General features: G+C 43.7%; 1 protein-coding gene across 1 annotated transcript in view; it reads right to left on the reverse strand.

The window, feature by feature from the left end:
- Positions 1–2,065: 2,065 nt before the first annotated feature.
- Positions 2,066–25,664, reverse strand: part of LOC145354035 (transcriptional repressor CTCF-like) — a 57,233-nt gene continuing 33,634 nt past the window's right edge. Inside the window, exons 9-13 of the mRNA XM_080205139.1 lie at positions 24,380–24,540; positions 19,094–19,276; positions 14,913–15,039; positions 7,080–7,211; positions 2,066–4,826 (exon numbers count right to left, since the gene is read on the reverse strand). Coding sequence (XP_080061265.1) covers positions 4,702–4,826; positions 7,080–7,211; positions 14,913–15,039; positions 19,094–19,276; positions 24,380–24,540 — 728 coding nt within the window. The 3' untranslated portion in view covers positions 2,066–4,701. The remainder of the gene's footprint in view (positions 4,827–7,079; positions 7,212–14,912; positions 15,040–19,093; positions 19,277–24,379; positions 24,541–25,664) is intronic.

Genomic DNA, 25,664 nt, shown 5'->3' on the forward strand with positions numbered 1-25,664 from the left:
AATACCAAGAGAAAGATTAACCCCAGCCTGACTGCAGCACTCAGGCTGTAGACTGAAGATGGCAGGTTTAGACTGGCCTGGGGAGCAGGGGTAGTGTTGGAATAACATTCCCACCATTTTAACTGGCCTCAAATAAGATAGAGCAAGGCCATCCATCTGAGAGACACAGGACGAGGGCTGTCCTATGATGAGGTTGAGTAGGATGAATTCTAGGATGTCTAGAATTCAGAATCTTGAAAGATGATCTTATTCATGGGATCATGAAATCCCTACAGTGCGGAAAGCTATTCTGCCCGTTGAACCTGCATCGACAATAACAATCCCACCAATGGCCACGTATTTACCCAGCTAATCCCCCAATGCTAAAGGGCAATTTAGCATGGCCAATCAACCCAACCTGCATATCTTTGGACGGTGGGAGCAAACCCATGCGCACTCAGGGAGAATGTGCAGACTCCACAGAGACAGTGACTCAAGCCGGGAATCAAGCCTGTGTACCTGGCACTGTGAGGCAGCCATGCTAACCACTGTGCCACCATGCCACCCTGCTGAAATATAGATCCTGAGAGGAGCTGACAGAGGTAAATGCTGAAAGTTTTTTTTAAGCATTAGTATCAGAATAAGGGATTGATCATTTAGAACTGACACGAGGAGAAATTTCTTGGCTCAGTTGTGAATGTTTGGATACTCCTATGGGCTGCAGGAGATTGACAGATTTTTGAACTCCCAGTGAATCAAAGGATATAGGTATCAGGCAGTCGGACATGGAAAATAAACCATGACTGTATTGTAATGCAGAAAAAGCTTGAGGGGGGGGTGGTGGTTGCATAACTTATTTTTACTTCTTGTCAGCTTGTTTCAAAAGTAAAGTTGCTTCCCAATGATGCCATTTTAATGACGAAACTGCCCACAACAATAACTGGCGGCCAGCATTCAGCCCACATGTAAGCAGGACAATTTGTAATGGATTATTTTAGGTAAGGAGGAACAAGAATGGTTTTCATGTATACCTTCTGTGCTAGCATTTATGATCCACACAAGCCTCTTCCCACCGTATCTCCTCCCTTCCCATTACCATTTCCTTTTGTTCTTTCTCTCTTGTACTCACCTACTTTCCTACAGCAGCACTTACAGCGCAGAAGTACAAAGTTGTAACACTTCTCGTCCTTGTTTCTTGTTTCCAATGCCACTGCATCTCCCTGCATTAGGTTAAACCCTCCCAATAGCATTGGCAAACTGTTCAGTGAGGCAGCTACATTTGTCCTCCAAATTAACTCCTGCATGCTGCTCCAGTGAGTGGGAAAGGCAGCAGGTAGGGAGAGTCAAGGAGGGAGGCGGTGACTGGTAGCTCATTTTAAGACTCAGTAACCACAATAAAATTAAAATAATAGAAATCATAGAAACCCTACAGTGCAGAAGAGGCCATTTGGCCCATTGAGTCTGCACCGACCACAAGCCCACTCAGGCGCTACCCCCATATCCATCCTAATCCTTCTAACCTACACATCTCAGGACAATAAGGAGCAATTTTAGCATGGCCAATCAACTTAACCCGCACATCTCTGGACTGTGGGAGGAAACCAGAGTACCTGGAGGAAACCACGCAGACACGAGAAGAATGTGCAAACTCCACACAGGCAGTGATCCAAGCCGGGAATTGAATCCGGGTCCCTGGAGCTGTGAGGCAGCAGTGCTAACCACTGTGCTACCGTGCCGCCCAAAATGGTGGTAGCTCCATCAGGGAAAGTCCTTAATTTACCACCACACTGAAACAAAACTGCCTTTAAGTTGGGAAACTTGTGTATATAAGAAAATGAACACAGAAACCACACCATCAGACTGCGTGGTATGAAGCCCCACACCACACCAGTTGACTGTATGTTATTACCAGCAAACTGTATGGTATTATTGTCACAGTGGAAATGCTTTTCAATAACTAAAAACACACAACTGAGAGTGTGGCATGACAAGGTGTACTGTATATTTAGTGTGCACAGGATTCATGTGTCTACATGACATGAATAGAAGTGCAGAAAGCAGTCATTTCAATACAGTTACAACAAGAAAAAGTCCAACAATGTTCAAAGTTTTACTGTGTAACCAAAAGAACAAACAGGAACGCACAAACTGCCATCAATTTCAACATCTGTGTTTTAAAAACAGTTAGCAACTTCCAACATTATTCCAAGGATAACAAGTACAGTAAAAACAAGCAAGGCAACAAGAAACAGTTTACATTTCCTACATGTTTCTTGTTGAAAACTATCAGCTGCAAACCAAAGGGTGAGAAACAGCAAGTTTCAAAGTTGATGGTGAAGAAATTCAGGTGGACTGGGAAACAGGTCCATTGGATATCTCTACGAACCAAGACAATACTTCTACAAAGTTAATTCTGTGATTGGGTAATTGTGCAAATAAACTTAGATAATTTGGAAAGTTTGAGTCATTTTACATGCAAGGGATGGTATTTGGTTGATGCATTTTTCCCAAAGCTGTACAGCACAATTCAATAAAGGTCTTATACTTGTCTAACCCTATTTCATCATATTTCTCAGAGTCATCCCAAAGTGCTCCAACCAGAAAAGATAAACTGCCATTTTGCACACAGAAAGATTCAGTAAAGGAGCAGGCTGATCAGTTAATTTGTTCGGGGGGAGATGAGATGGTGGGAAAAGAAGCTGCCCAGTTTTAACCAATTTTTAAGAAAGTGTTGTGAAGCATGAAAAACTCTTGTTGCACTTCATTAAGTGCCACGAGGGTCCCTTAGGTAGCAGATTTAGCATCTTGGTTTAACATCTCAAATCAAGGGAAAAAGCTCTGGAAGTCTAACAGTCTCTCCACATTGCACCCAAGTGTCAGTGTAAATGACTATTGAAGATTACTGACCATTAAGTACTTGGTGACAATACAAGCCCAGTGAATCAAGCAATATTTCCTGCACCACGAACAATCATCTCACCGTCTGCTAGTTCCTGTTACATCTCAGTTGAAGCTGTAAAGGGTGGACTGTTTTCAAATGAAGCTGGGCTCTGCAACTTGCAATGGTCTCCTGAGTTTGTGCTGCAGAGTCAAGTGAGAAAATTGGAGCAGAAGGACTGGACACAAATCACTTGTGAGGTTAAAGTCTCCCCAAGAGATTAAAAAAGGTGAGACCTGAAGCAAACTGAAACAAGTTTCCATGATGTATTTGTGGTCTATGTGGCACTGGAAAATTGAAGATAACTACAAGCTCAATGGCTTGACAGCTAAATACTGGAAGGAAGAATGGTGAGAGATGAACCTAACATGAATGGTGAATGTTAAAGGAATTAGAGCCTCTAACTAAACTGTTGCCAACTTGGTTCTGTTACACTAGATTGCTCTGTCACAACCTAATAGATATCACTCATACTTTACTCTGAATTAAATCTCAGCAAGCCCGTTTAGAACAAGTATCACAAACATCCATCATGGTCCCAGCAGCTCATCAGCTCCAGGAAACCGCACTGGGAAATAAGTACTAGTCCAGGCAGGTGAACTGATACCATTCACAGTCTCAAATAACATGCTCTTATATTCCTTTTATATTCCTCAATCACTTCTTCCATTTTCACTGCTGAAAACTATGACTCCTTATGCTGGTACAGTCTGTGGCATTTGCCATATGCCGAGAACTTGCCCATGTGCCAAATCTGCATGTCTGAGACTGGACACTAACAGGATGTGAATTTCTATGGGAATCTTCCAGATCGCTAGCCATGCCTTTGCTGTCGCTCTCAGAATCGTCATGGACTATTCAATGGGATAATGTTCAAGAGGACTTATATGTAGAGTTATCTCCTAAAAATTAGTTTGTTCACTGACAGCACCACATCACAGTTCTGCCAATCCATTCCTCAGCTGCCAGCCATGCACATGAATTCGGAATAATGTTTAGCATCAGGAACCTGCTTGATTCCCATTCCCTAACTAGAATACCCATTGAAACTAACCCAGCAAAGACTGGTGGTGTTCAGCTTAGCTGCTCACTCCCATAGCCAGTTGAATCCTTTACTGACACCAGAAACTCATCAACAGTGAGAACAATGAGAATCTAATTTCTATTCTATTTCTGAAACCTGGCAACCATGCTAATTCTTTGCAAACTGTCTCTGCAATTCTCACACAGGCACCAGTTTACAAAACATACTTTTAACAGGAATGGTTATAAACACTGCCTCCCCTTTCCTTACTGAATTTAATAAATTTAAATCTAAAAAATCTAACAAAGGGAACATTGCTTGCATTCTGAAGCAAATGCAACTTTTGCTGGACAATTGGCTAGGAATGGTCTGTGCTCCAGAAACACACACTCAGAAGTGAGGAAATTAGAACACACAAGTTATTTACATTATTCAATTAACAGCTAAGAATGAAAACAACATAGAAGTATAAAAGGTAACACAATTCACGTTTTCAAGTGGTGCTCTGCATTGTTTTACAAATTCTGACTTAATTTTCTTTGTACAGGTGTTTTTCACTGTTAAACAATTTTGTCCCTTATTTTAATGTGTTGAATCTGCTAACTTGAGAATCAATTATCCTATATCAATTCTTTAGATATAAAAAGTTGCAATAATCTTTTTGAAGCTTCTTTCCTACTCTTGACGACCTTTTTCATAGAATCACCAACTTAACTGTTTGTGAAGAAACTGAAATGACAAGTGGAAAGGAGGTGGCTCCTTACAGGACCATGCCTTTCAGGATCATCTCAGGGGTAATCTCTTTTTTGGACTGACTGTTCACTGAGGCTAGCTCCTTGCTGCTCCCAACCTGGACGATCTCGATTGTGTGGTTGGAAACATCCCCTGTAAATAAGAAAAGGTAGTCAGAGAAAGACGATACATCAGAGAGGAGGCGGGGAAAAAGTCAGAGGAAGAGAAAACTTCAGACAGCAGAGGCCATGTGGTTAGCACTGCTGCCTCACAGTGCCAGGGACCTGGGTTTGATTCCCGGCTTGAGTCACTGTGTGGAGTCTGCAAGTTCTCCCCTTGTCTGTATGGATTTCCTCCGGATGCTCAGGGTTTCCTCCCACAGTCTGAAAGACTTGCTGGTTAGGTGTATTGGCTATGCTAAATTCTCCCTCAGTGTACCCGAACAGGCGCCGCAATGTGGCAATGAGGGGATTTTCACAGTAACTGCATTGCAGTGTTAATGTAAGCCTACTTGTGACCCTAATAAATAAACTTTAAAATTTATCAGAGAGGAACTCAAGAGAAAGTCCCAGAGAAAGAAGAATAGTGAAACAGAGAGATGGGAGAGATAAAGTCAGAGGGAAGAAAGAAAAATTCGAAGAGGAATGAGCAGGTCCGAAAGAGGGGAAAAAAGATCAGAGAATGAAGTGGAAAAAAATCAGAGACTGTGAGGAAGAACCAAAAGAAGAAGAGAGAGCAAAAGAATGTCAGAAAATGGGAGACCAGAGCTAGAGACAGAGAAGAGAAAGTGAGAGGGTAGTCAGTAGAAAAGGAAGCAAGCAAAATAAGTGAAGCAGAAAAATAAAAAAAGGAAAGTTCAAGATTCAGAGAAAATGAGGAGGAGAATTAAGAGACAGACAAAAAGAGGGAAATTGGCTTTCTGCTCCCTACATCAGTGGCCACTGTTAGGATTGCATCCTGTCCCCAACAGCAATCATTGCTGGAGCTGGATGGGAAGCTAAGTGGGAGGGGTATTTCTGGACTAGGCTGGCAGACCCTGGTGAGGGGGAGTGAGGGCTCTCCCTATCTGAAGCCTTCTCTTCCTCTAACATTTTTCTTCCTTTTCTCTGACACTCTTTCCCCTCCTCTCAGAGGTACCCCCACTTCCCTTTTCTTTATCCATTCATGGAACACACGTAAAGCTGTCTGGCTAGTTGTCCTTGTCCACAGGGCAGTTGAGAGTCAACCACATCGCTGTAGCTCTGGAGTCACTTGTAGGCCAGACTAGGTAAGGACGTCTGATTTCCTTCCCTACAGGGCATTAATGACCCAGATAGGTTTTTCCAACAATTGACAATTGATTTCATGGACATCAATAGCTTCTTCATTCCAGAAATGTTTTCACTGAATTCGAATTCCACCAGCTGCCATGGCGAGGTTTGAACCTGGATCCCAAGAACACTGACTGAGCTTCTGGATTAATAGTCTAACGACAACACCAGTGGGCCATTGCCTCCCCCTTGCTTGTCACCAACCTAACTAGTGGAAACTGCTGGGCTTCATATATTGTCCACCACAGGAAAATTTACAACGGAATGGAAACAGGCCCTCCAGTGGCCGTAATGTGGGGCCTCAATTGGCCCAGGTGAACAGTCCAAAGCCTCCCAAACCATGAATACAATTGGGGCAGGGGCTGGCTGCTAGATATCAGGAATGCATCAGGCATTGTGCCCGATTTTCTGCCTCTCCTTCGCCTGCTAACCTGCGCCTGGGGATCCTATTCAATGCCAGAAACAGGCATAAAGCAGGTCAGTCATGTAAAATATATAAAGTGAATGGAAGCATCTTTAGAGAACGTGCCAGCTAAAATTATCAAACTTTCCATCCTGCAACTACACTGACAACAGTAGACTATCTGATTATGCTGGGTTTTCAATTAATGTGACCTAAATTGTGGCATTTAGATATTTACTTGGAAAGGGAGCTAATTACGGAATAAAAAAGAGAGAGCAGGTTTAGAGTAATTGCTCTAGTTGGGACAGCTAACATAGGAAATAAGCTACAACTTCTATGACTCCATACTTAGGACCCATGCGGGTACCTGTTGCTACACCTTTGATTTGGAGAAAGTGGGTTAAGTTAATGGAAAGTTGTTGAGAGATGGAACAAGTTCAGCAGGTGGAGAAGAGTGGTACATAGAACATAGAAAAATTACAGCACAAACAGGCCCTTTGGCCCACAAGTTGCACCTAACATGTCCCTACCTACTAGGCTTACCTATAACCCTCTATCTTACTGAGTCCCATATACTTATCCAAAAGTCTCTTAAAAGACCCTTTTGGTGGTGGATGGGAATTGTTCAGGCCTCTTTTCAAGAGGTTCAATATATATTTCAAGAGACTGCATATATAATTTGAAGTTCTCTACCTGATTTTCCTTTAACCATTTTCTTCATTCTAACCACAGTCTTTTCAGTTGGTGATGTGATGTCCTTCTTGATGTGAAGGTCATTAGTTATTTCAATAGGTTGTTCAGTCTTTTGCTGAACTGGATGCTCATCTGTAATTAAGCAGAAACCCCACATTTGAGCACATTACAAATTAAACAGATCAATCATCAAATCCACACACAGCCCTAAGCTCAGAAATTTCTCCTCATTGTCCTGGACCTCAAGACGCGTTCAAAATTCAGATACAACAGATAAAAATTCAAATGATAAGGATTAGAAAATAAATCAGCTGGAACTTTTGTACATAAGACTTGTAAACTTGATGGACAGACACTAGGAAAGCTATTAAATTTTTTGGGGGCAAAAGATATTTTACATCTACAGAAAGAATGGATTGAAAGATACAGGGCAGAATTTTCCCACCCTGCCACAGTAATCACAGCGAGCGGCACGTGGACCATGCAACGGTCTACTGACCTTTGGCGGGATTTTCCTGTCTTGGAGCAAGCGTGGCTGGAAAATCCCATCTGTACTTAGAAGGTCTAAAGCCCTTATACTATTCCTAAAAAAAACTTAAACCTTTCAATGCCAAATCAAAGTCCATCAGAACCCCTCAGTCCACTGAAAAGCAGAGCAGGAGGGTGAAGGGGAGACTTCACACTCCCTTTATCCACTTCATACTCAAGGGGTTAGAAATTTGATTCGGCCCTTTAGCAGGCATGAGGACTGTGCAGCATGAGTATCCTTTGTCCTGTTGGAGTGAGGCAAGAAATCTATGCACCCAGTGCTGACTTTTCATCTGAATGATTGCAGTGTACGGTCCAAAGCTCAGTGCGCCATTGATTGATTTCAAGCTCAAGCCCAGAAATACGTATGGATAGCATGATGCATGGCTAGCTAGCAATTTTTAAAGACATAGAACATAGAATAATACAGCAGGAACAGGCCCTTCAGCCCACAATGTCATGCCAAACATGACGCCAAATGAAACTAATCCCTTCTGCCTACCTTGGTCAATATCCCTCTATTTTTTGCATATTCATGTGCTTATCTAAAAGCCCCTTAAACGTCCCTATCGTATCTGCCTCCACCACTCTCCCTGGCAGCGCATTCCAGACATCTACCACATTGTGTAAAAAACTTTCTCCTCACATCTCCTTTGAACTTTCCCCTTCTCATCATAATTGCATGCCTCCTAGTGTTAACACAACTTACAAGCCCTAACCGCCTCCTATTCACCCTGGATGTGCAATCTCTCTACACCTCCATCCCACACCAGGACGGCCTGAGAGCTCTTCGCTTCTTTCTCGAAAAGAGGCCTGCACAATTCCTATCCACCACCACTCTCCTCCGCCTGCTGAACTCGTTCTATCTCTCAACAACTTCTCTTTTACTCATCCCACTTTCTCTAAATCAAAGGTGTAGCAATGGGTACCCGCATGGGTCAATCATAGAACCCTACAGTGCAGAAAGAGGCCTTTCAGTCCATCGAGTCTGCACCGACCACAAACCCACAAAGGGTCCTATGGGGCATAAGAACATAACATAAGAAATAGGAGGAGTAGGCCATCCAGCCCTTCGAGCCTGCCCCGCCATTCAATAAGATCATGGCTGATCTGTCGTGGCTCAGTTCCACATTCCCGCCCTCTCCCCATAACCCTTAATCCCCTCTCTTACCAAAAACTCATCAACCCACGTCTTAAAAATATTTAGCGAGGCAGCCTCCACCACTTCAACGGGCAGAGAATTCCAGAGATTCACCACCCTTTGAGTGAAGAAGTTCCTCCTCAACTCCGTTCTAAACCGCCCCCCCTTTATCTTGAGGCTGTGCCCCCTAGTCCTACTGTCCTTTCTGAGTGGGAAGAGCCTCTCCACCTCTATCCTATCCATCCCATTCATCATCATATACGTCTCAATGAGATCTCCCCTCATTCTTCTAAACTCTAACGAGTACAAGCCTAGTTTATTCAGCCTCTCCTCATAGCTTAACCCCCTCAACTCCGGTATCAGCCTAGTAAACCTCCTCTGCACTCCCTCCAAGGCCAAAATATCCTTGCGTAAGTACGGCGACCAAAACTGCACACAGTACTCCAGCTGCGACCTCACCAATGCCCTATACAGCTGCAGCAAGACCTCCCTACTTTTATATTCAATCCCCCTTGCTATGAAGGCCAGCAACCCATTAGCCTTCCTGACCACCTGCTGCACCTGCAGGCTGGGTTTTTGCGACTCATGCACAAAGACCCCAAGGTCCCTCTGCACCGTCGCCTACTGCAGTTTTTCAGCCCCTAAGTAACAGTCCTTCCTACCATTATTCCTGCCAAAGTGGACCACCTCGCACTTGCCAACATTAAATTCCATTTGCCATTTCCTGGCCCATTCGCCCAGCCTATCTAGATCCTTCTGCAGACTCTCCACACCCTCCGCGCAATTTGCCGTTCCACCAATCTTGGTGTCATCAGCAAATTTCGACACCCTACACTCGGTTCCCTCCTCCAGATCATCTATATAAATGGTAAATAGCTGAGGCCCCAGCACGGACCCCTGGGGTAGTGGAACATTCCTTGTTCCAGGCCTACTCAGGTCGCCTCCCACAACTCCTTTACCGGTACATCGGTGACTATTTTGGTGCCGCTTCAGGCTCTCGTCCGGACGTGAAAAAATTCATTAACTTTGCTTCCAGTTTCCACCCCTTGCCTTCCCCTGGTCCATCTCAGACATTTCCCTTCCCTTGTCCTTTCTGTCTCCATTTCTGGCAATAGACTATCTATCAATATCCATTACAAGCCCACTGACTCCCACAGCTACGTGGTCTACAGCTCTTCTCACCCTAAATGTTGTAAGGACTCCATTCCTTCCTCTCAGCTCCTTTGCCTCCGTTGCATCTGTTCCGATGATTCCACTTTCCAAAGTGGTAGTTTTAGTATGTGCTTCTTTTTTTTCAAACGTGGTTTCTCATCTACAACGTCAACGGGGCCCTCAACAGCATGTGGTCCATCTCCCACACCATGACCCTCACCCCCTTCCCTCCCTCCCAGAACAAGGTACAGTCCCCCTTGTTCTCATATTTCACCCCACCAGCCTCCACATGCAAAGCATAATCCTCTGTCACTTTCACCAACTCCAGCGTGATACCACCACCAAACACATCTTCCCTTTATTCCCTCTGTCAGCATTTGGCAGAGACCATTCCTTCCAGGATAACCTCTGCAGACAACACCCAACTATACCCAATTCCTCTCCCATCACCTGTGGCACCTTCCCACGCAATCGCAGAAGATGTAACACCCTGCCCCTTTATCTTTTCCATGCTTACCAACCAAGGTCCAAAACACTCATTCTAAGTTAAGCAGTGTTTCACGTGCACCTCTTTCAATTTGATGTATTGCATTTGCTGCTCCCAATGTGGTCTCCTCTATATCAGAGAGACAAAACGTAGACTGGGTGATCGCTTTGCTGAGCACCTTTGCTCTGTGTGCAATCAGGACCCTAACCTTCCAGTTGCTTGCCATTTTAACACACAATCCTGCTCCCGTGCTCACATGTCTATCCTTGGCCTGCTGCAATGTTCCAGGGAAGTTCAACGCAAACTGTAGGAACAGCCTCTCATTTTCCAGCTCGGCACTTTACAGCCTTCTGGTCTCAACATCGAATTCAACAACCTCAGATGATTACCTCTACCTCATCTTGACCCCTTTGTTTTCATTTTATTTAATTTTTAACTATACTGTATCTTTTATTTCTTTATTGTCTTTTTTATTTTCTTACCCCTCCCTTCCTTCCCTTGGCTTCCCCTTTCCCTCTTTTTCTCAATTTTACCTCTCTCCCACCCATCTCCCCCCTCCCCCTACATCTTCAGCTGTCACAGCTTATCCTCTCATTTCAGCTTCTCTGTCATTTGGCCATTCACACCTTCCATTCTCTCTATGGACAACCATTAGCAGCCTTTCCCCTTGTTTCTGTGGCTCTAACTCATCCTTCATTCCTTCACCCTCCAGAATAAATTTCTCCCATTTTCTATGCCTCTTATCTTTGACAAAGGGTCATTTGGACTTGAAACGTCAGCTCTTTTCTCTCCTTACAGATGCTGCCTGGCCTGCTGAAATTTTCCAGCATTTTTTCTTTTGATTTCAGATCCCAGCATCTACAGTAATTTGCTTGTATCAGACATTTCAACTCTAGGAAAACCCTATGAGTGTCAACTCTCGCTATGCCTCTCATGATTTTACTGACTTCTATCAGCTCTCCCCACAGCCGTAGTTTGCCCAGCCTCTCCTTTTAACTCATACCTTCTAATCCAGGCAGCATCTTGGTAAACTTCTTCTGCACCCTCTCCAAAGCCTCCACATCCTTCCTGTATTGTGCGACCAAAATTGAATGCAATTCTCTTAAGTACAGCCTAACCAACATTTTACAAAGCTGCAACATCACATCCTGGCTGTTGTACTCAGTACCCCAACTAATGAAGGTAGACATGCCATCTGTCTTCTTTACCACCTTATCAACATTTGTGGCCACTTTCAGGGAGCTATGGACTTTAATCCCAACAACTTCCCAGCTTAAAGGGGAAAAGAGAGAGATGGAGAGGCAGAGAGATGTGCTTCGGTGATTTTTTTCAGAAGACAGCTTCAATTGTCTCCAAATGATGTCCAGAGATTTTTATAGAGACCAACAAAGTGATGTTTTGTTGGTGTCATCTTCTCATTCAAATCCCTCCTTGACTGTGTAACCTCTGTCACTTCTACAACTCTGTGGTAACTTGTGCATTCCCAATTTTCATAGCTCCAGCCCTTTATGTGCTGAGATTGAGAGTCTGGTACTCTGTCCCTAAATCCGTCTGCTTCTCTACCTTCCATTTCTTCCTTTAAGAAACTCCTTAAAATCTCTCTTTTACAAAGCTGATCACCTTTCCAAATATCACTGTGGTTCTGTCACAAATTTTGTTTGATAATGCTCCTTGTGCCATGGGAAATTTTACCACTTTAAGATGTTACTATGGTTTCCTACACTGGAATTAGTTGGCTCACATTAACCTCTCTCTTTTCAAATAGCGAAGTAGTTTAAAAAAAAGCACAGTTGGAAGATAATTATGGTCCAGGGAGAACTTAAGTTGAAATCTAACACCCGAAGCCAACACTACGTTATTATTGTTAATCTTATCCTTTCCAATCAAAACTCTAATATTTAAGGAATGCCCTTGTCATGTCTTCCCTCAGTTAAAAGTTTGAAGGTCTGCAAACTATGTACATGGAGCAACTATTAGGGATGTGTCTGTTAGGAATTCTCACTAGATTACACACATAAAATTTTCAGAAATCAGGAGTTATCACTCCTGGGCTTAGTCATTGTCTTATCTCTGGATAAACTGACTGTCTTGGCTTGATTTTATGCTATTAATTGCAGTGCGGAGTTGGCTGTACACTTTTCGCTGTCTTGGTATTATGGACACAACAGATCTGGGGTAGCCCAAGCGAATGATTAAGAGCAGCACAGCGGTAAGCATCGCTTCTTCACATCACCAGGGACCCAGATTCAATTCCGGCCTCGGGTGACTATCTGTGTGGAGTTTGCACATTTTCTCTGTGTCTGCACAGGTTTCTTCGGGTGCTCTGATTTCCTCCCGCTGTCAAAAGATACGCAGATTAAGTTAATTGGTCATGCTAAATTGCCCTTAGTGTCCCAAGATATGTAGGTTAAGGGGACTAGCAGGGCAAATACATGGGGTTACAGGGTAAGCCTGGATAAGCGTTGGTGCAGACTCAATCGGCCAAAAGGCCTCCTTCTGCACTGTAGGGATTCCATGATTACGCATTTGCTGAAGACACGACTGGAGCTAAGCCTTTGGCAACACACAAGACAAGTCCTACTTTTTCCACAGACTCTGAAGCTCAGGGTAACCTCATTTTGTGGAGATGTCGGCATTAGAATGGGGTGGGCATAGTAAGAAGCCTCACAACATGAGGTTAAAGTCCAAAACGTTTATTTGATAGCACAAGCTTTCGGAGCACTGCCTGGTGAAGCGCTCCGAAAGCTCACGCTACCAAATAAACCTGTTGGACTTTAACTTGGTGTTGTGAGACTTCTTACTGAATCTCATTTTGGAGGGACTAACAAAAGGAGAAAAGAAATTTATTTTGTGCAACTCTGGATAAAAATTAAGAGAGATTTATGCACAACAAAGTGCCTTTGTACAACACCTTTAAGGTAGTAAAGGCCGTTCTAAGGTGCATGATTTGCCACTGTTCCACGTAAAAAAATACAAGGACAGATGACCAAAATCTTATTGAAAACTGTTAGTTTGAAGGAATGACTTAAAGGAAGTGTAGTAGGTGGAAAGATCTGAGAAGGAAATTACTAAATGCTGTTCCCAAAGCTCTGGAATTTCCTTCTAAAATTTAGTGGTGGGAAGGAAATTAGGGATCTGCATGAGTGTAGAAATGGAGGAGAGCAGAGATCTCTGAGGGTTGTAAAGTTGATGAAGGTTCCAGAGACAGCAAAAGGTGAGGTGACGCGAGACTTGATCACTAAAATATTCTGCACTGCTGGACGGGAAGTTATTGTATTTCAATAAGCAGAAGCTTAAGATGGACTTGATGTGATCTAGGATTCAGGTAGGAAAGGTTTGGATATGTTCACAGTTTATAAAGAACAGAAAATGGAAGGCTAATCAGGAGTACTTCTGAATAGCCACCACTGGAGTTAATAAAGACACAAAAAAAGGCTCCAGCAACAGATGGACTAATGGAGGGATACATACAATAAGATATTGCTACAGTAAAAAGATTCTCTCACTTAAATACCAAAACTGTGGAGGCAATACCTGTGCTAACAAAGGGTGATTTCTGGGCACTGCAACACAGAATGTAGTGCAGTAGGATTGAGAGCTACATGAGCAATTTTACAACAGCAAGAACATTCAAACAACATCAACCATTAGTAAGCGGTCACCTGGCCACTCAGGCCTGCTCAGTCATTTCATAAGATCATGACTGATCCACACAATCTTAACAACACCTTCCCACCTGATTCCCGTATTCTTTGGTTCCATTAGAATCCAAAAATGTATTCGTCATTGGACTGAATGTGCAAGATTACCTATCAAATGCAGCCCACTGGAGTACAGAGTTCCAAAGATTTGGAGCTCTCTGAGTAATCAGAAAAATAGAAACTAGAAGTAGTCCATTCGCCCTTTGAGACTGCTCTGTCATTCTTCACAATCATGGCTGATCATTAAATTCAGTATCTTGATCCCCACTTCCCTCCAAATCCCTTGATCCCTTTAGCCCCAAGAGCTATACTAATTTCTTGAAATTCCATGCATTCACCACTCTCTGGATGAAGAAATTTTGTCTCACCTCAGTTCTAAAAGACTTATTCTTTATCCTCAAACTATGACCCATAGTTCTGGACTCTCCCCGCCCCCTCATTTGGGAACATTCTTTCTAAATCTACCTTACCAACCCTGTGAGAATTTTATAAGTTTCTATGACATCCCCTCTCTTCTAAACTCCAGTGAATATGATCCTAACTGCCTGAGTCTCTCCTCATATGACAGACCTGCCATTTCCCCTCATCTCACTTCAAAATATTAGCCCTTTATTCTGAGGCAGTAACTCCTAGTTCTTTACTCTCCAGCCGTCAGGGGAAACAGCTTTGCCCTGTCAGAACTTGATGCTTCAATGCAACCACTCCTTACTTCTTCCCTTTAAACTCCAAGAAAGCACTTTACTTTATCTTCAATAAACCTGATTAATTATTTGTAGCAGCAACTTTAAATAATGATTTTTGTCTTCAGTTTTAATAAAACATACCTCCTTTTTCTTCAGCCTTCTTTTTGGACTCCATTGCCTTGCTCTTACTTTTCTTCGCCATCACCTTTACATTTACATCTTGTGACATTACATTCTCACACTTCTCAGCATGTTTCTTCATGACATTCTGATAAAGGAAGATAGATTTATTCAAATCACACAGGTCACTTATTCTTCATTCCCACTGTCATCCACAATCAGGACAATAAGTAAGAAACAAACTTTGTTCGTACAATGGGTGGCACAATGGTTAGCATTGCTGCCTCATAGCGGCAAAGACCCAAATTCAATTCTGGCCTTGGATCACGGTGTCGAGTTTGCATGTCTTCCCCATGTCTGCATGGGTTTCCTCTGGGTGCTGCAGTTTCCTCCCACACTCCAAAGATGTGTGGGTTAGTTGGATTGGCTGTGGTAAATTGACCCTTAGTGTCAGGGGGAGTGGCGGGGTAAATATGTGGGGTTACAGGGTTGGGATTGTTGTCACTGCAGGCTCAAATGGACCAAATGGCCTCCTTCTGCACTGTAGGGATTCTATGATTCTAACGAAGACATGAGCAAAGTCTCACCAATTTGAGTTTTTTTGAAGAGGTAACAATGAAAATTGATGAGGGAAGAGCTGCGGATGTAGTTTATATAGACTTCAGCAAGGTTTGACAGGGTCCCACACGGCAGGCTGGTACAAAAACTAAAATTTCAGGGTGGGCTGGCTAGATGGATACAGAACTGGCTTGATATAAATAGGTTGGACTAAAACCTGGTGTTGTCAGACTTTTTACTTTGGTTACAGAAAACAGAGATAGGGGTGGAAGAGTGTTTTTCAGAATGGAAGTTTGTAGCTAGTGGTGTTCCACAGGGTTCAGTGCTAGGAGCTCTGCTATTTGTAGTTTATATAAATGATCTGGAGAAATTTGTAGATGTCCTGATTAATAAGTTGGTGGATGACACAAAGATTAGTGGAATTGCTGATGGTGCGAAGGATTATCAGAGAATACAACTTGATATAGATAGATTGGATGCTTGGGCACAGAAATGGCAGATGGAGTTTAATTTGAACAAATGCGAGGTGATGCATTTTGGAGGATTAAATTTAGGTGTGAATTGTGCTGTAAATGGGAGAGCCCTTAGGAACATTAACATACAGAGGGATCTGGGTGTACAAGTCCACAGTTCCTTGAAAATGGCAAACAGATGGCCAAGATGATTAAGAAGGCATACGGCATTCTTGCCTGCATCAGCTGAGGCACTGAGTTTAAGAATTGGGGCATCACTTTGTCGCTATATAAAACCTTGTTAGGTTGCATTTGGAGTATTGCATGCAGTTCTGGTCACCACACTACTAGAAGAACATGGAAGCATTGGAGAGAGTGCAAAGAAGGTTCACTAGGATGTTGCCTAGTCTTAAGCGTGTTGTCTAGGAGGCGAGGTTGACTAAACTAGGATTGTTTTCACTGGAAAGACTGAGACTGAAGGGAGACCTAATAGAGGTCTACAAAATTATGAGAAATAGACAGGGTGGATAGTCAGAGGCTTTTTCCCAGGGTGGAAGAGTCAATTACAAGGAGGCACAGCTTCAAGGGAGAGGGGAAAAGTTTAAGGGTGATGAGTGGAGGAATGTTTTTCATGCAGAGAGTAGTGGGTGCCTGGACATGCTGCCAGAGGAGGCGGTGGAAGAAGACCCATTAACAACATTTAAGAGCCATCTGGATGGATATGTGAATAAGGATGGAATAGAGGGATATGGATCAGGTAAGAGCCGAGATTTTTAAAATTTAGTTTGAGCATCATGTTCGGCACAGACTTGGAGGGCCGATGGAGTCTGTTCCTGTGCTGTACTTTTCCTTGTTCTTGAGTTTGTTCCCCACAGTCAACAACTGACTCCACTGACAGCCTCCCTGTGAGCCCCTTTCACATACTTGGACATAACCTCCACCTCACACCCTCATACACCTCCAACATCTGGACATAATCCCTTCCTCTAGCCAGGCCTGGCAGACAATATGGCCCTTCCCAACCTCCAATTCCATTCCCTCTGCTGCCAAACTACATCCCTGTAATACCTTTTCCAGCATGCACAAATACTAATGCCTCTTTCTAAGCCTTCACATCCCTACCACATCTTCAGTCCTCTCCTAGCTTTCTTTAAGGACCTCCCCAAAGGGCCTTGACCATCCAACACTACCTCATGCTGCCTTCCAGCCTGTTGTTCTAGGATCTGATCCCGTATAGAAGTCTCTGGCAGAAGTCCAAACACGTGGCGAAGTCAAAGGAAAAAGGTCCTAGAAGAAAATTCGATCCCATGCAAAGTCCTGGAAGAAGGCTCAAAATTTTGAGCGAGGTTGCTCCATGGAGAACACCCATTGTTTGGAAGCTGCTTAGTTTAAGACCCATGTGGATGAAGCTTCACCCACCCTGTGTTGCATGTGGTGCCACAGATTCAGGGTCCAGTAGGTGGAGGCCGGATGTCCACAAGCTGACCAAGGCATAATGGTTAACACTGCTGCCTCATAATCCCAGGGACTGGGTTTAATTCTTGGCTTGGGTGACTGTCTATGGAGTCTGCATGTTCTCCCCTGAGTCTGCTCCAGTTTTCTCCCACAGTCTGAAAGATGTGCTGATTAGGTGCATTTGCCATGCTAAATTCTCCCTCAGTGATACTCGAACAGGCACCAGAATGTGGCGATTAGGGGATTTTCACAGTAATTTCATTGCAGTATTAATGTAAACCTACTTGCGACACTAATAAATAAACTTTAAGGTAAGTCTTGGCTTTTATACACAACATTAGCCCAGATGTGTTCTGAACTGGCACATTTTCCCACTGATGTTATGGAGAATTGGGCATGGGGGAGCAGATTCTGATCAGGCCCAAATCTGCATTCCATCAGAGGGATATAAATCATGCTGACCTATACCGAAAATCCCCATCTGCCATGACAGGCGGTATCACGCTGTCATTTCACACTGGTGTGAAACTGAATTTTGGATCCCCACCAAATTCTGTCCCACACCAGCCGCCAATGATCTGCATGGGAGAATTCTGCCCATGAGAATGCAGAGAGACTACAACTCAGAAAGAGGTTCGAATTGTCTTAGTGTCCAATGATCATAAAATGTGTGTGAGACCAGGCAAGAGGAGTAATAAAGATCTTGAAAGCAAAGGCAAGAGCCAAACAGGGATGGAAAATTATTGAAAGGCTCAAACATATGCTCATTGTCAAAGAAGTGTCTAATATTATGGTTTGAACAAAGAACTGGATGCCTCACTGGATAATTGTAGCTTAAGGTTGATTTTGAAAGGACAATATGATCTTGCCAATGAAACATCCTGCCCACCTTGGAAAGAAGAGGATTAAGGTCATTGTAAAGATAATTTAGCTAAAATAGTCCAGTCAGTTGATAGAAGGTATAAATGGCAAGAGGTTGACCTCTCTGGGTGATCATTTGTATGATTTCTTATAATGTCCCTGACACTAGCAGGTTTGTTGTTAACAGATGTATTATAAAAGATATACTGTATTGTTCAAAGCTAGTAAAAACATTTGTGCCGTCTTTGAGCTTTGAGTGCTGTCTCATTATTTCTCACATATCCAAATTGTACAGTAACCTGTCAGGGGTATGAAATTATACCTTGCAAGACCTGTGGGGATCCAGTGTTTCTTCTCTTTCAATTATTGTGAAGCATCACAGAATACTGCATAATGGAACTGATAATGATGAGTTTGGTGTCCACATGTGGGTTTCTGCATTCAGGTGAACACTGTGTGCCAGTGAGGTGCTGGACCCCTCATTCAGTTGATGCTCCCATTTGAGGACACAAATACATTCTTTCTTCCACCTTCTTCCGTCAGAAAAAAGATACAAAAGTCTGACGTCACGTACCAACTGACTCAAGAACAGCTTCTTCCCTGCTGCCATCAGACTTTTGAATGGACTTACCTTGCATTAAGTTGATCTTTCTCTACACCCTAGCTATAAGTGAAACACTAATCTCTCGTTTCCTTCTCTATGAATGGTATGCTTTGGTCTGTATAGCACACAAGAAACAATATTTTTCACCGTATGCTGATGCATGTGACAATAATAAATCAAATCAAATTAAAGAGGGGCTGTTTTTCCGTAGATCTGTGCACTGCAAACTGTCTGACATGACACTATAACAAAGGCAAAACACAAGCAGGTACCTTGCGAGTGAAGCTCTTATAGCACCAGGTGCAAATGTATGCTTCTGGGATGAAACTGGGATTATGATGCTTCTTGAAATGCAAATCCAGCAGTTGCTTCTGTCTGAACCTCTTATCGCACTGGGAGCAGCTGAAAGGCTTTTCCCCGGTGTGGATACGCTTATGCATTACCATGTGACGTTTCTGTGCACAAAATAAAACACGGTGATTGCTAGCAACTGACTGGTACTAAATCAAATTGGTTGACAGAAAATAAAGTAAGCTGAGTGCTGGAAATGTGGACTAAAACAGGAATTGATGGAAATAGGATAACATTGTTAAGAGATGAAGATCCTTAATTTGCTCAGACAGCAATCCACTTCAAGGTATCACTGCAGGCACCGCACATCCGAAAGGTTTCTGAGATATGTGCTAAAATCTGTTTGGTATTTCCATGATTTATGTTTTTAACTCTTTTCACTGCAGGCCATGTCAAGTGTTTCCCTGGGAATGGAATTAAAAAGTAGAACCGACAAGGTGGTTGTCTCTGGGCTACTGCCTGAACCGTGTGCAGATGGGCGTAGGGTTGACAGGATTAAGGAAGTGAATGGGTGCCTCAGGGATTGGTGTGGGAAGAATGGGTTTGAATTTATGGGGCATTGGCACCAGTATTGGGGTAGGTGGGACCTGTTCGGGCGGGATGGGGTTGGTCTGAACCGTGCTGGGACCAGAGTGCTGGCGAATCGAGTAAAGAGGACTGTAGACAGGGCTTTAAACTAATTAGGGGGGGGGAGGGTGCGAGGGTAGGTGACCTTACGAGGTTTAAAGTTAAGGAGAGTGTACATGTAAGGGAAGAGGCCGAGGATGTCCCAATAATAGAGGGAGTAGGGGGCGTGAGTATAGTTGGTGGTGTTGCGGCAAATAGGGTCCAGGTGAAGGCTGGGATGAAAGCACTTTATCTGAATGCACGAAGCATTCGGAATAAAGTGGATGAGCTGATGGCGCAGATCGACACAAATGGATACGATCTGGTGGCCATTACAGAGACATGGCTGCAGGGTGACAGGGACTGGGAGCTGAATGTACAGGGCTATCAAGTGTTTAGGAAGGATAGGCAGGAGGGAAAAGGGGGGGGGCGTAGCTCTGCTGATTAAGGATAGCATCACGGTGGTAGCAAGGGATGATATTGGAGCCAAGGAGCAGAGGGTGGAATCGTTGTGGGTGGAGATTAGGAACAGCAAAGGGAGAAAGACGCTGGTGGGTGTCGTCTATAGGCCCCCGAATAATGATCTGGAGATGGGGCGGGCTGTTAACGCGCAAATAAGTGCGGCGTGCAGGAATGGGACGGCCGTAGTTATGGGGGATTTCAATCTGCATATTGATTGGTCGACCCATGTTGGACGTGGGGGGCTCGAGGAAGAGTTCTTGGAATGCTGCCGGGATAGTTTCCTCGAACAGTGTGTGTTGGAGCCGACGAGGGAGCGAGCTATCTTGGATCTGGTGCTATGTAATGAAGCGGGTAAAATTAGGGATCTTGTGGTGAAGGATCCTCTTGGGGAGAGTGATCATTGTATGGTGGAGTTTCTGGTGCAGATGGAGGAGGAGAAAGTGGGTTCCCGGACACGTGTCCTTTGTTTGAATAGAGGGGAGTACGGTAGGATGAGAGAAGAATTGGCGAATGTGGACTGGGAGAGCGCGTTGGAGGGAGAGTCTGTTGAGGAGCAGTGGAGGATCTTTAAGGAGATCTTTCTTGGTGCTCAACGGAAATTTATTCCGATGGTCAAAAAGGATAGCAGGAGGAGAGGTAATAAGCCGTGGATAACGAAGGAGGTGAAGGAAAGTGTTAAACTAAAAGCGGAGGAATTTAGAGTAGCTAAGAGTAGTGGGCGAGAAGAGGATTGGGAGAGGTTTAAATGTCAACAAAGATTGACAAAGAAGTTGATAAGGAAGGGTAGGAGAAACTATGAAGCTAGGCTAGCGCTTAATATAAAAAAGGATAGCAAGAGTTTTTATAAATATATAAAAAGGAAGAGGCTGGCTAGGGTGAATGTTGGTCCTTTAGAGGATGAGAAAGGGAACCTAGTGGTAGGGGATGGGGATATGGCTAAGGTATTGAATAACTTTTTTGTTTCTGTCTTCACGGAGGAGGACGTGAATAATTTGCCGGGTGTTAGTGATGGAAAGGTGGTAGGACTGGAGGGTCTTAATGACATTACTGTTACTAGAAAGGCGGTGCTCGACAGACTGGAGGGGCTGATTGTGGACAAGTCCCCAGGACCGGATGGAATGCATCCGAGGGTTCTGAAAGAAATGGCGGAGGTGATAGTGGATGCCTTGGTGGTTATTTTCCAAACGTCGCTGGATTCCGGGGAAGTGCCGGATGATTGGAAAACGGCTAATGTTACGCCGTTGTTTAAGAAGGGTGCCAGGCAAAAGGCGGGGAATTATAGGCCGGTTAGTTTAACGTCTGTGGTAGGTAAAATGTTAGAATCTGTCATTAAGGAGGAAATTGCGAGGCATCTTGAAGGGAATTGCTTGATAGAGCAGACGCAGCACGGTTTCATTAAAGGGAAGTCGTGTCTGACAAATTTACTGGAGTTCTATGAGGAGGTGTCTAGGGCGGTGGATAGAGGAGAGCCGGTGGATGTGGTCTTTCTAGATTTTCAGAAGGCGTTTGACAAAGTACCTCACAAGAGGTTATTGCAGAAGGTCGAGGGACATGGAGTTGGGGGTAGGGTGTTAGCGTGGATAGAGGATTGGTTGTCAAATAGGAGGCAGAGAGTGGGGGTCAACGGGTGCTATTCGGATTGGCGGATGGTGACTAGTGGAGTGCCCCAGGGGTCGGTGCTGGGGCCTCAGCTTTTTACCATTTATATAGATGATCTGGAGGAGGGAACCGAGTGTAGAGTGTCGAAATTTGCTGATGACACCAAGATTGGGGGAACGGCAAATTGTGCGGAGGGTGTGGAGAGTCTGCAGAAGGATCTAGATAGGCTGGGCGAATGGGCCAGGAAATGGCAAATGAAATTTAATGTTGGCAAGTGTGAGGTGGTCCACTTTGGTAGGAAGAATGGTAGGAAGGACTATTACTTACGTGGCGAAAAACTGCAGCAGGCGACGGCGCAGAGGGACCTCGGGGTCCTTGTGCATGAGTCGCAAAAACCCAGCTTGCAGGTGCAACAGGTGGTCAGGAAGGCGAATGGGATGCTGGCCTTCATAGCGAGGGGGATTGAATATAAAAGTAGGGAGGTCTTGCTGCAGCTGTATAGGGCATTGGTGAGGCCACAACTGGAGTACTGTGTGCATTTTTGGGCGCCGCACCTGCGCAAAGATATTTTGGCCTTGGAGGGAGTGCAGAGGAGGTTTACTAGGCTGATACCGGAGTTGAGGGGGTTGAGCTATGAGGAGAGGCTGAATAAACTAGGCTTGTACTCGTTAGAGTTTAGAAGAATGAGAGGAGATCTCATTGAGATGTATAAGATGATGAATGGGATGGATAGGATAGAGGTGGAAAGACTGTTCCCGCTCAAAAAAGACAGTAGGACTAGGGGGCACAGCCTCAAGATAAAGGGGGGGCGGTTTAGAACGGAGTTGAGGAGGAACTTCTTCACTCAAAGGGTGGTGAATCTCTGGAATTCTCTGCCCGTTGAAGTGGTGGAGGCTGCCTCGCTAAATATTTTTAAGACGCGGGTTGATGGGTTTTTGATAGGAGAGGGGATTAAGGGTTATGGGGAGAGGGTGGGAAAGTGGAACTGAGCAACGACAGATCAGCCATGATCTTACTGAATGGCGGGGCAGGCTCGAAGGGCTGGATGGCCTACTCCTGCTCCTATTTCTTATGTTCTTATGTAAAAACCTTAAATGTTCATAAAGCAGAAGGAGTTATCAGTTTACGTGTATGCCGGCTCTTTGCTAGACCACCATAGATTACAGTGCAAAAGAGGCCATTTGGCCTATCGAACCTGGACCAACAACATGTCAGCAGGCTAAGCAGTTGTTTTAATGAGTTATGAGGAAAAATTTCAGATGCAACAACTATTTCCATTGGAGTAAAAAGGCTAGAAAAGAAGTTTATTTTAAATTGAAAATCGGTTTTGACAGGGTGAACATTGAAAGGATATTGCTTCTTGTTGAGGATTCAGAGACAACTCAACCATCACTGAGAGGTAGTAGAGTTTTCTTTGCACACAGAGTTGTTGGAGCTCCAAAAGTAGTTAAGGTTGCTGACACCACCACAGCATTAGGGCAGCACAGTGGTTGGCATTGATGTCTTACAGCGCCAAGGGCTCAGGTTCAATTCTGGACTCGGGTCACTCTGTGTGGAATTTACACATTCTCCCCGTGTCTGTGAGTTTCCTTCAGGTACTCCTCCCACAATCAAAGATGTGTGGGTCAGGTGGATTGGCAACATAAATTGTCCCTTAGGGTTGGGGGGGCTAGCAGGGTAAATACATGGGGTTACGGGGGTAGGGCTGGGGTGGGATTGTTGTTGGTGCAGGCTTGATGGGCCAAATGGCCTCCTTTTGCACTGTAATCCGTGGTGGTCTAGAAAGAGCTGGCATATACATTCTTTATACACACCGATACCTCCTCCTGCTTTCCGAACATTTAAATTTTTCAATTGGAAAATTGACGTGGCCTGCAGATGGAGCTCAACAATCAGTTTCAATAAGTTTTCAAAACTAAATTAAGGCATAGCTTCAAACTGAGAAGGGGGAAATGTGAAAGGATAGTATAAAACCACATGTGTGAACAGGAACAATAATATAATCAACAAAAGGTGTACACATTACAAATCTTGATCAAGGCTACAGAAGCATAAAACCCAGTCTGCGACTTTTGTGAAGTACTTCTGCGTACAAAAGATCCAATATAATTTACCAACTTTACCATTAGTACCCTTCTGTAGTCAGCAGGATAAATGTCAGGCTTCCTCCAATAGCCCTCGAGCGGAGAGGAAAAGTCTCAATTAATTGTGCTCCTGCTCCTTTTCATCATCCCGCCAGCATACGTATTTATATGTCAGGGGAGGCTGTCAGGTGAGAATAGAATCGTACTTGCTTGTAAAACCCCTGCAGTTGAATGGTCTGACAAAACACAATGGATCACAGCCTCCCTCAAAAAGGGTTCAGATTTCTTTTCTGGCTAAACTTGCAGCATTCTGAATTGATAATACTGACCGCCAGTCCATGGTATCAGCAACCGAATATTCAGAAATTGGTTCAGGATCCTGAAATTGTTTTATTAAGTTAAGCGTTACATATAAATTTGGAGTAAACGGTACCTTCAAACACTTCAGCAGTGTACCTGTTTACATGCATAATCACACTGGTCACACTTGAAGCGTTTCTCATTCCTATGGGTCTTTTGGTGCTGGATAAGTGCATAGCGCTCATGGAATGTAGCCTCGCAGTAACGACATTTCATGCCGGAGCTTGTGTAGGAATGCTGCTTTCGTAGATGGACACCTGAAAGATTGCAGATACAAGTGACAATTTTAAGAAGGCTGTAAATAGTAAGATTGAACCTTTATCATTCTTGGGAATTTTCAAATGATATTGGGATAGATTATTAAAAGGGTTAATAATCACATAAGTTGAAAAATCACATAAGCTCCAAGTTGCTAGATTCAGTCATACAAGGAATGCTATGAAATAAAACCTCAGGTCTTGATTAAATCAGATCCAGATAAGTGTCAAGAATTATGTATGGCTGCAGCTTGTTAGTGTCTTCTAACAAGAGACAATGGGATGGGGGAGTTGATATACCACTGGTTCGAAAGATAATTTCATAATAACGAAGAAAAAAATACATACTTGGTGATATTTTAATTAGGTAGACATGCACAAGTTAGAATTGGATAAATATACCCTTACGTTACACATGATATACTTGTTGGCACATATTTGTCTATGCAAATGTACATCTTTGACTGCTTTGTGCTAATTTCTTGTAATTGGATCTTAACTATAAACATCTGTAGAATTCTTGAATTGGGGCTCTCCCTGGTGAACCACTAGTTGGAGAACTGGGACCAGTTCCTACTGTAGTTTGTAATAAATGCCTTGACTGACACTCTAAGAGTCTTTGTCTGGTTTTCTAGAGATTGAGAGAGTGAAGTACACAACTGCTGAATAGCTGTATTTTCTCCCTAATAATTATGAACATAGAAACATAAGAACTTGGAGGATGAGTAGCACAGTTAGCCCTTCGTGCCTGTTCCGCTATAAATAATCATCTGATTGCGGTCAAAATCCACTGTCCTGTCTGCCTCACATTGCCCTCAACCATGTGTAGATCAATCATTTGTTTAACTTCGTCATAAATATATTCAATGACCCAGCCTCCACTGATCTCAGAGATAGAGAATGCCAAAGATTAACAATCCCTGAACGAGAAGTTCCCTATTTCTATCCAATGTGACACAAATATTATTTTTAAACTGTGCTCCCTACTTCTAGATTTCCCCTGCAAGGGGTAACATCTTTTCAGCATGCTTTCTATGGTGCATTTGTAGATGTTGGTGAGAGTTGTAGCTGACATGCCAAATTTCCTTTTTCTCCTGAGAAAGTAGAGGCATTGGTGGGCTTTC

This window comes from Carcharhinus amblyrhynchos, chromosome 16 (genome assembly GCF_965287045.1).
Source record: "Carcharhinus amblyrhynchos chromosome 16, sCarAmb.v2.hapA, whole genome shotgun sequence".
Lineage (NCBI taxonomy): Eukaryota > Metazoa > Chordata > Chondrichthyes > Carcharhiniformes > Carcharhinidae > Carcharhinus > Carcharhinus amblyrhynchos.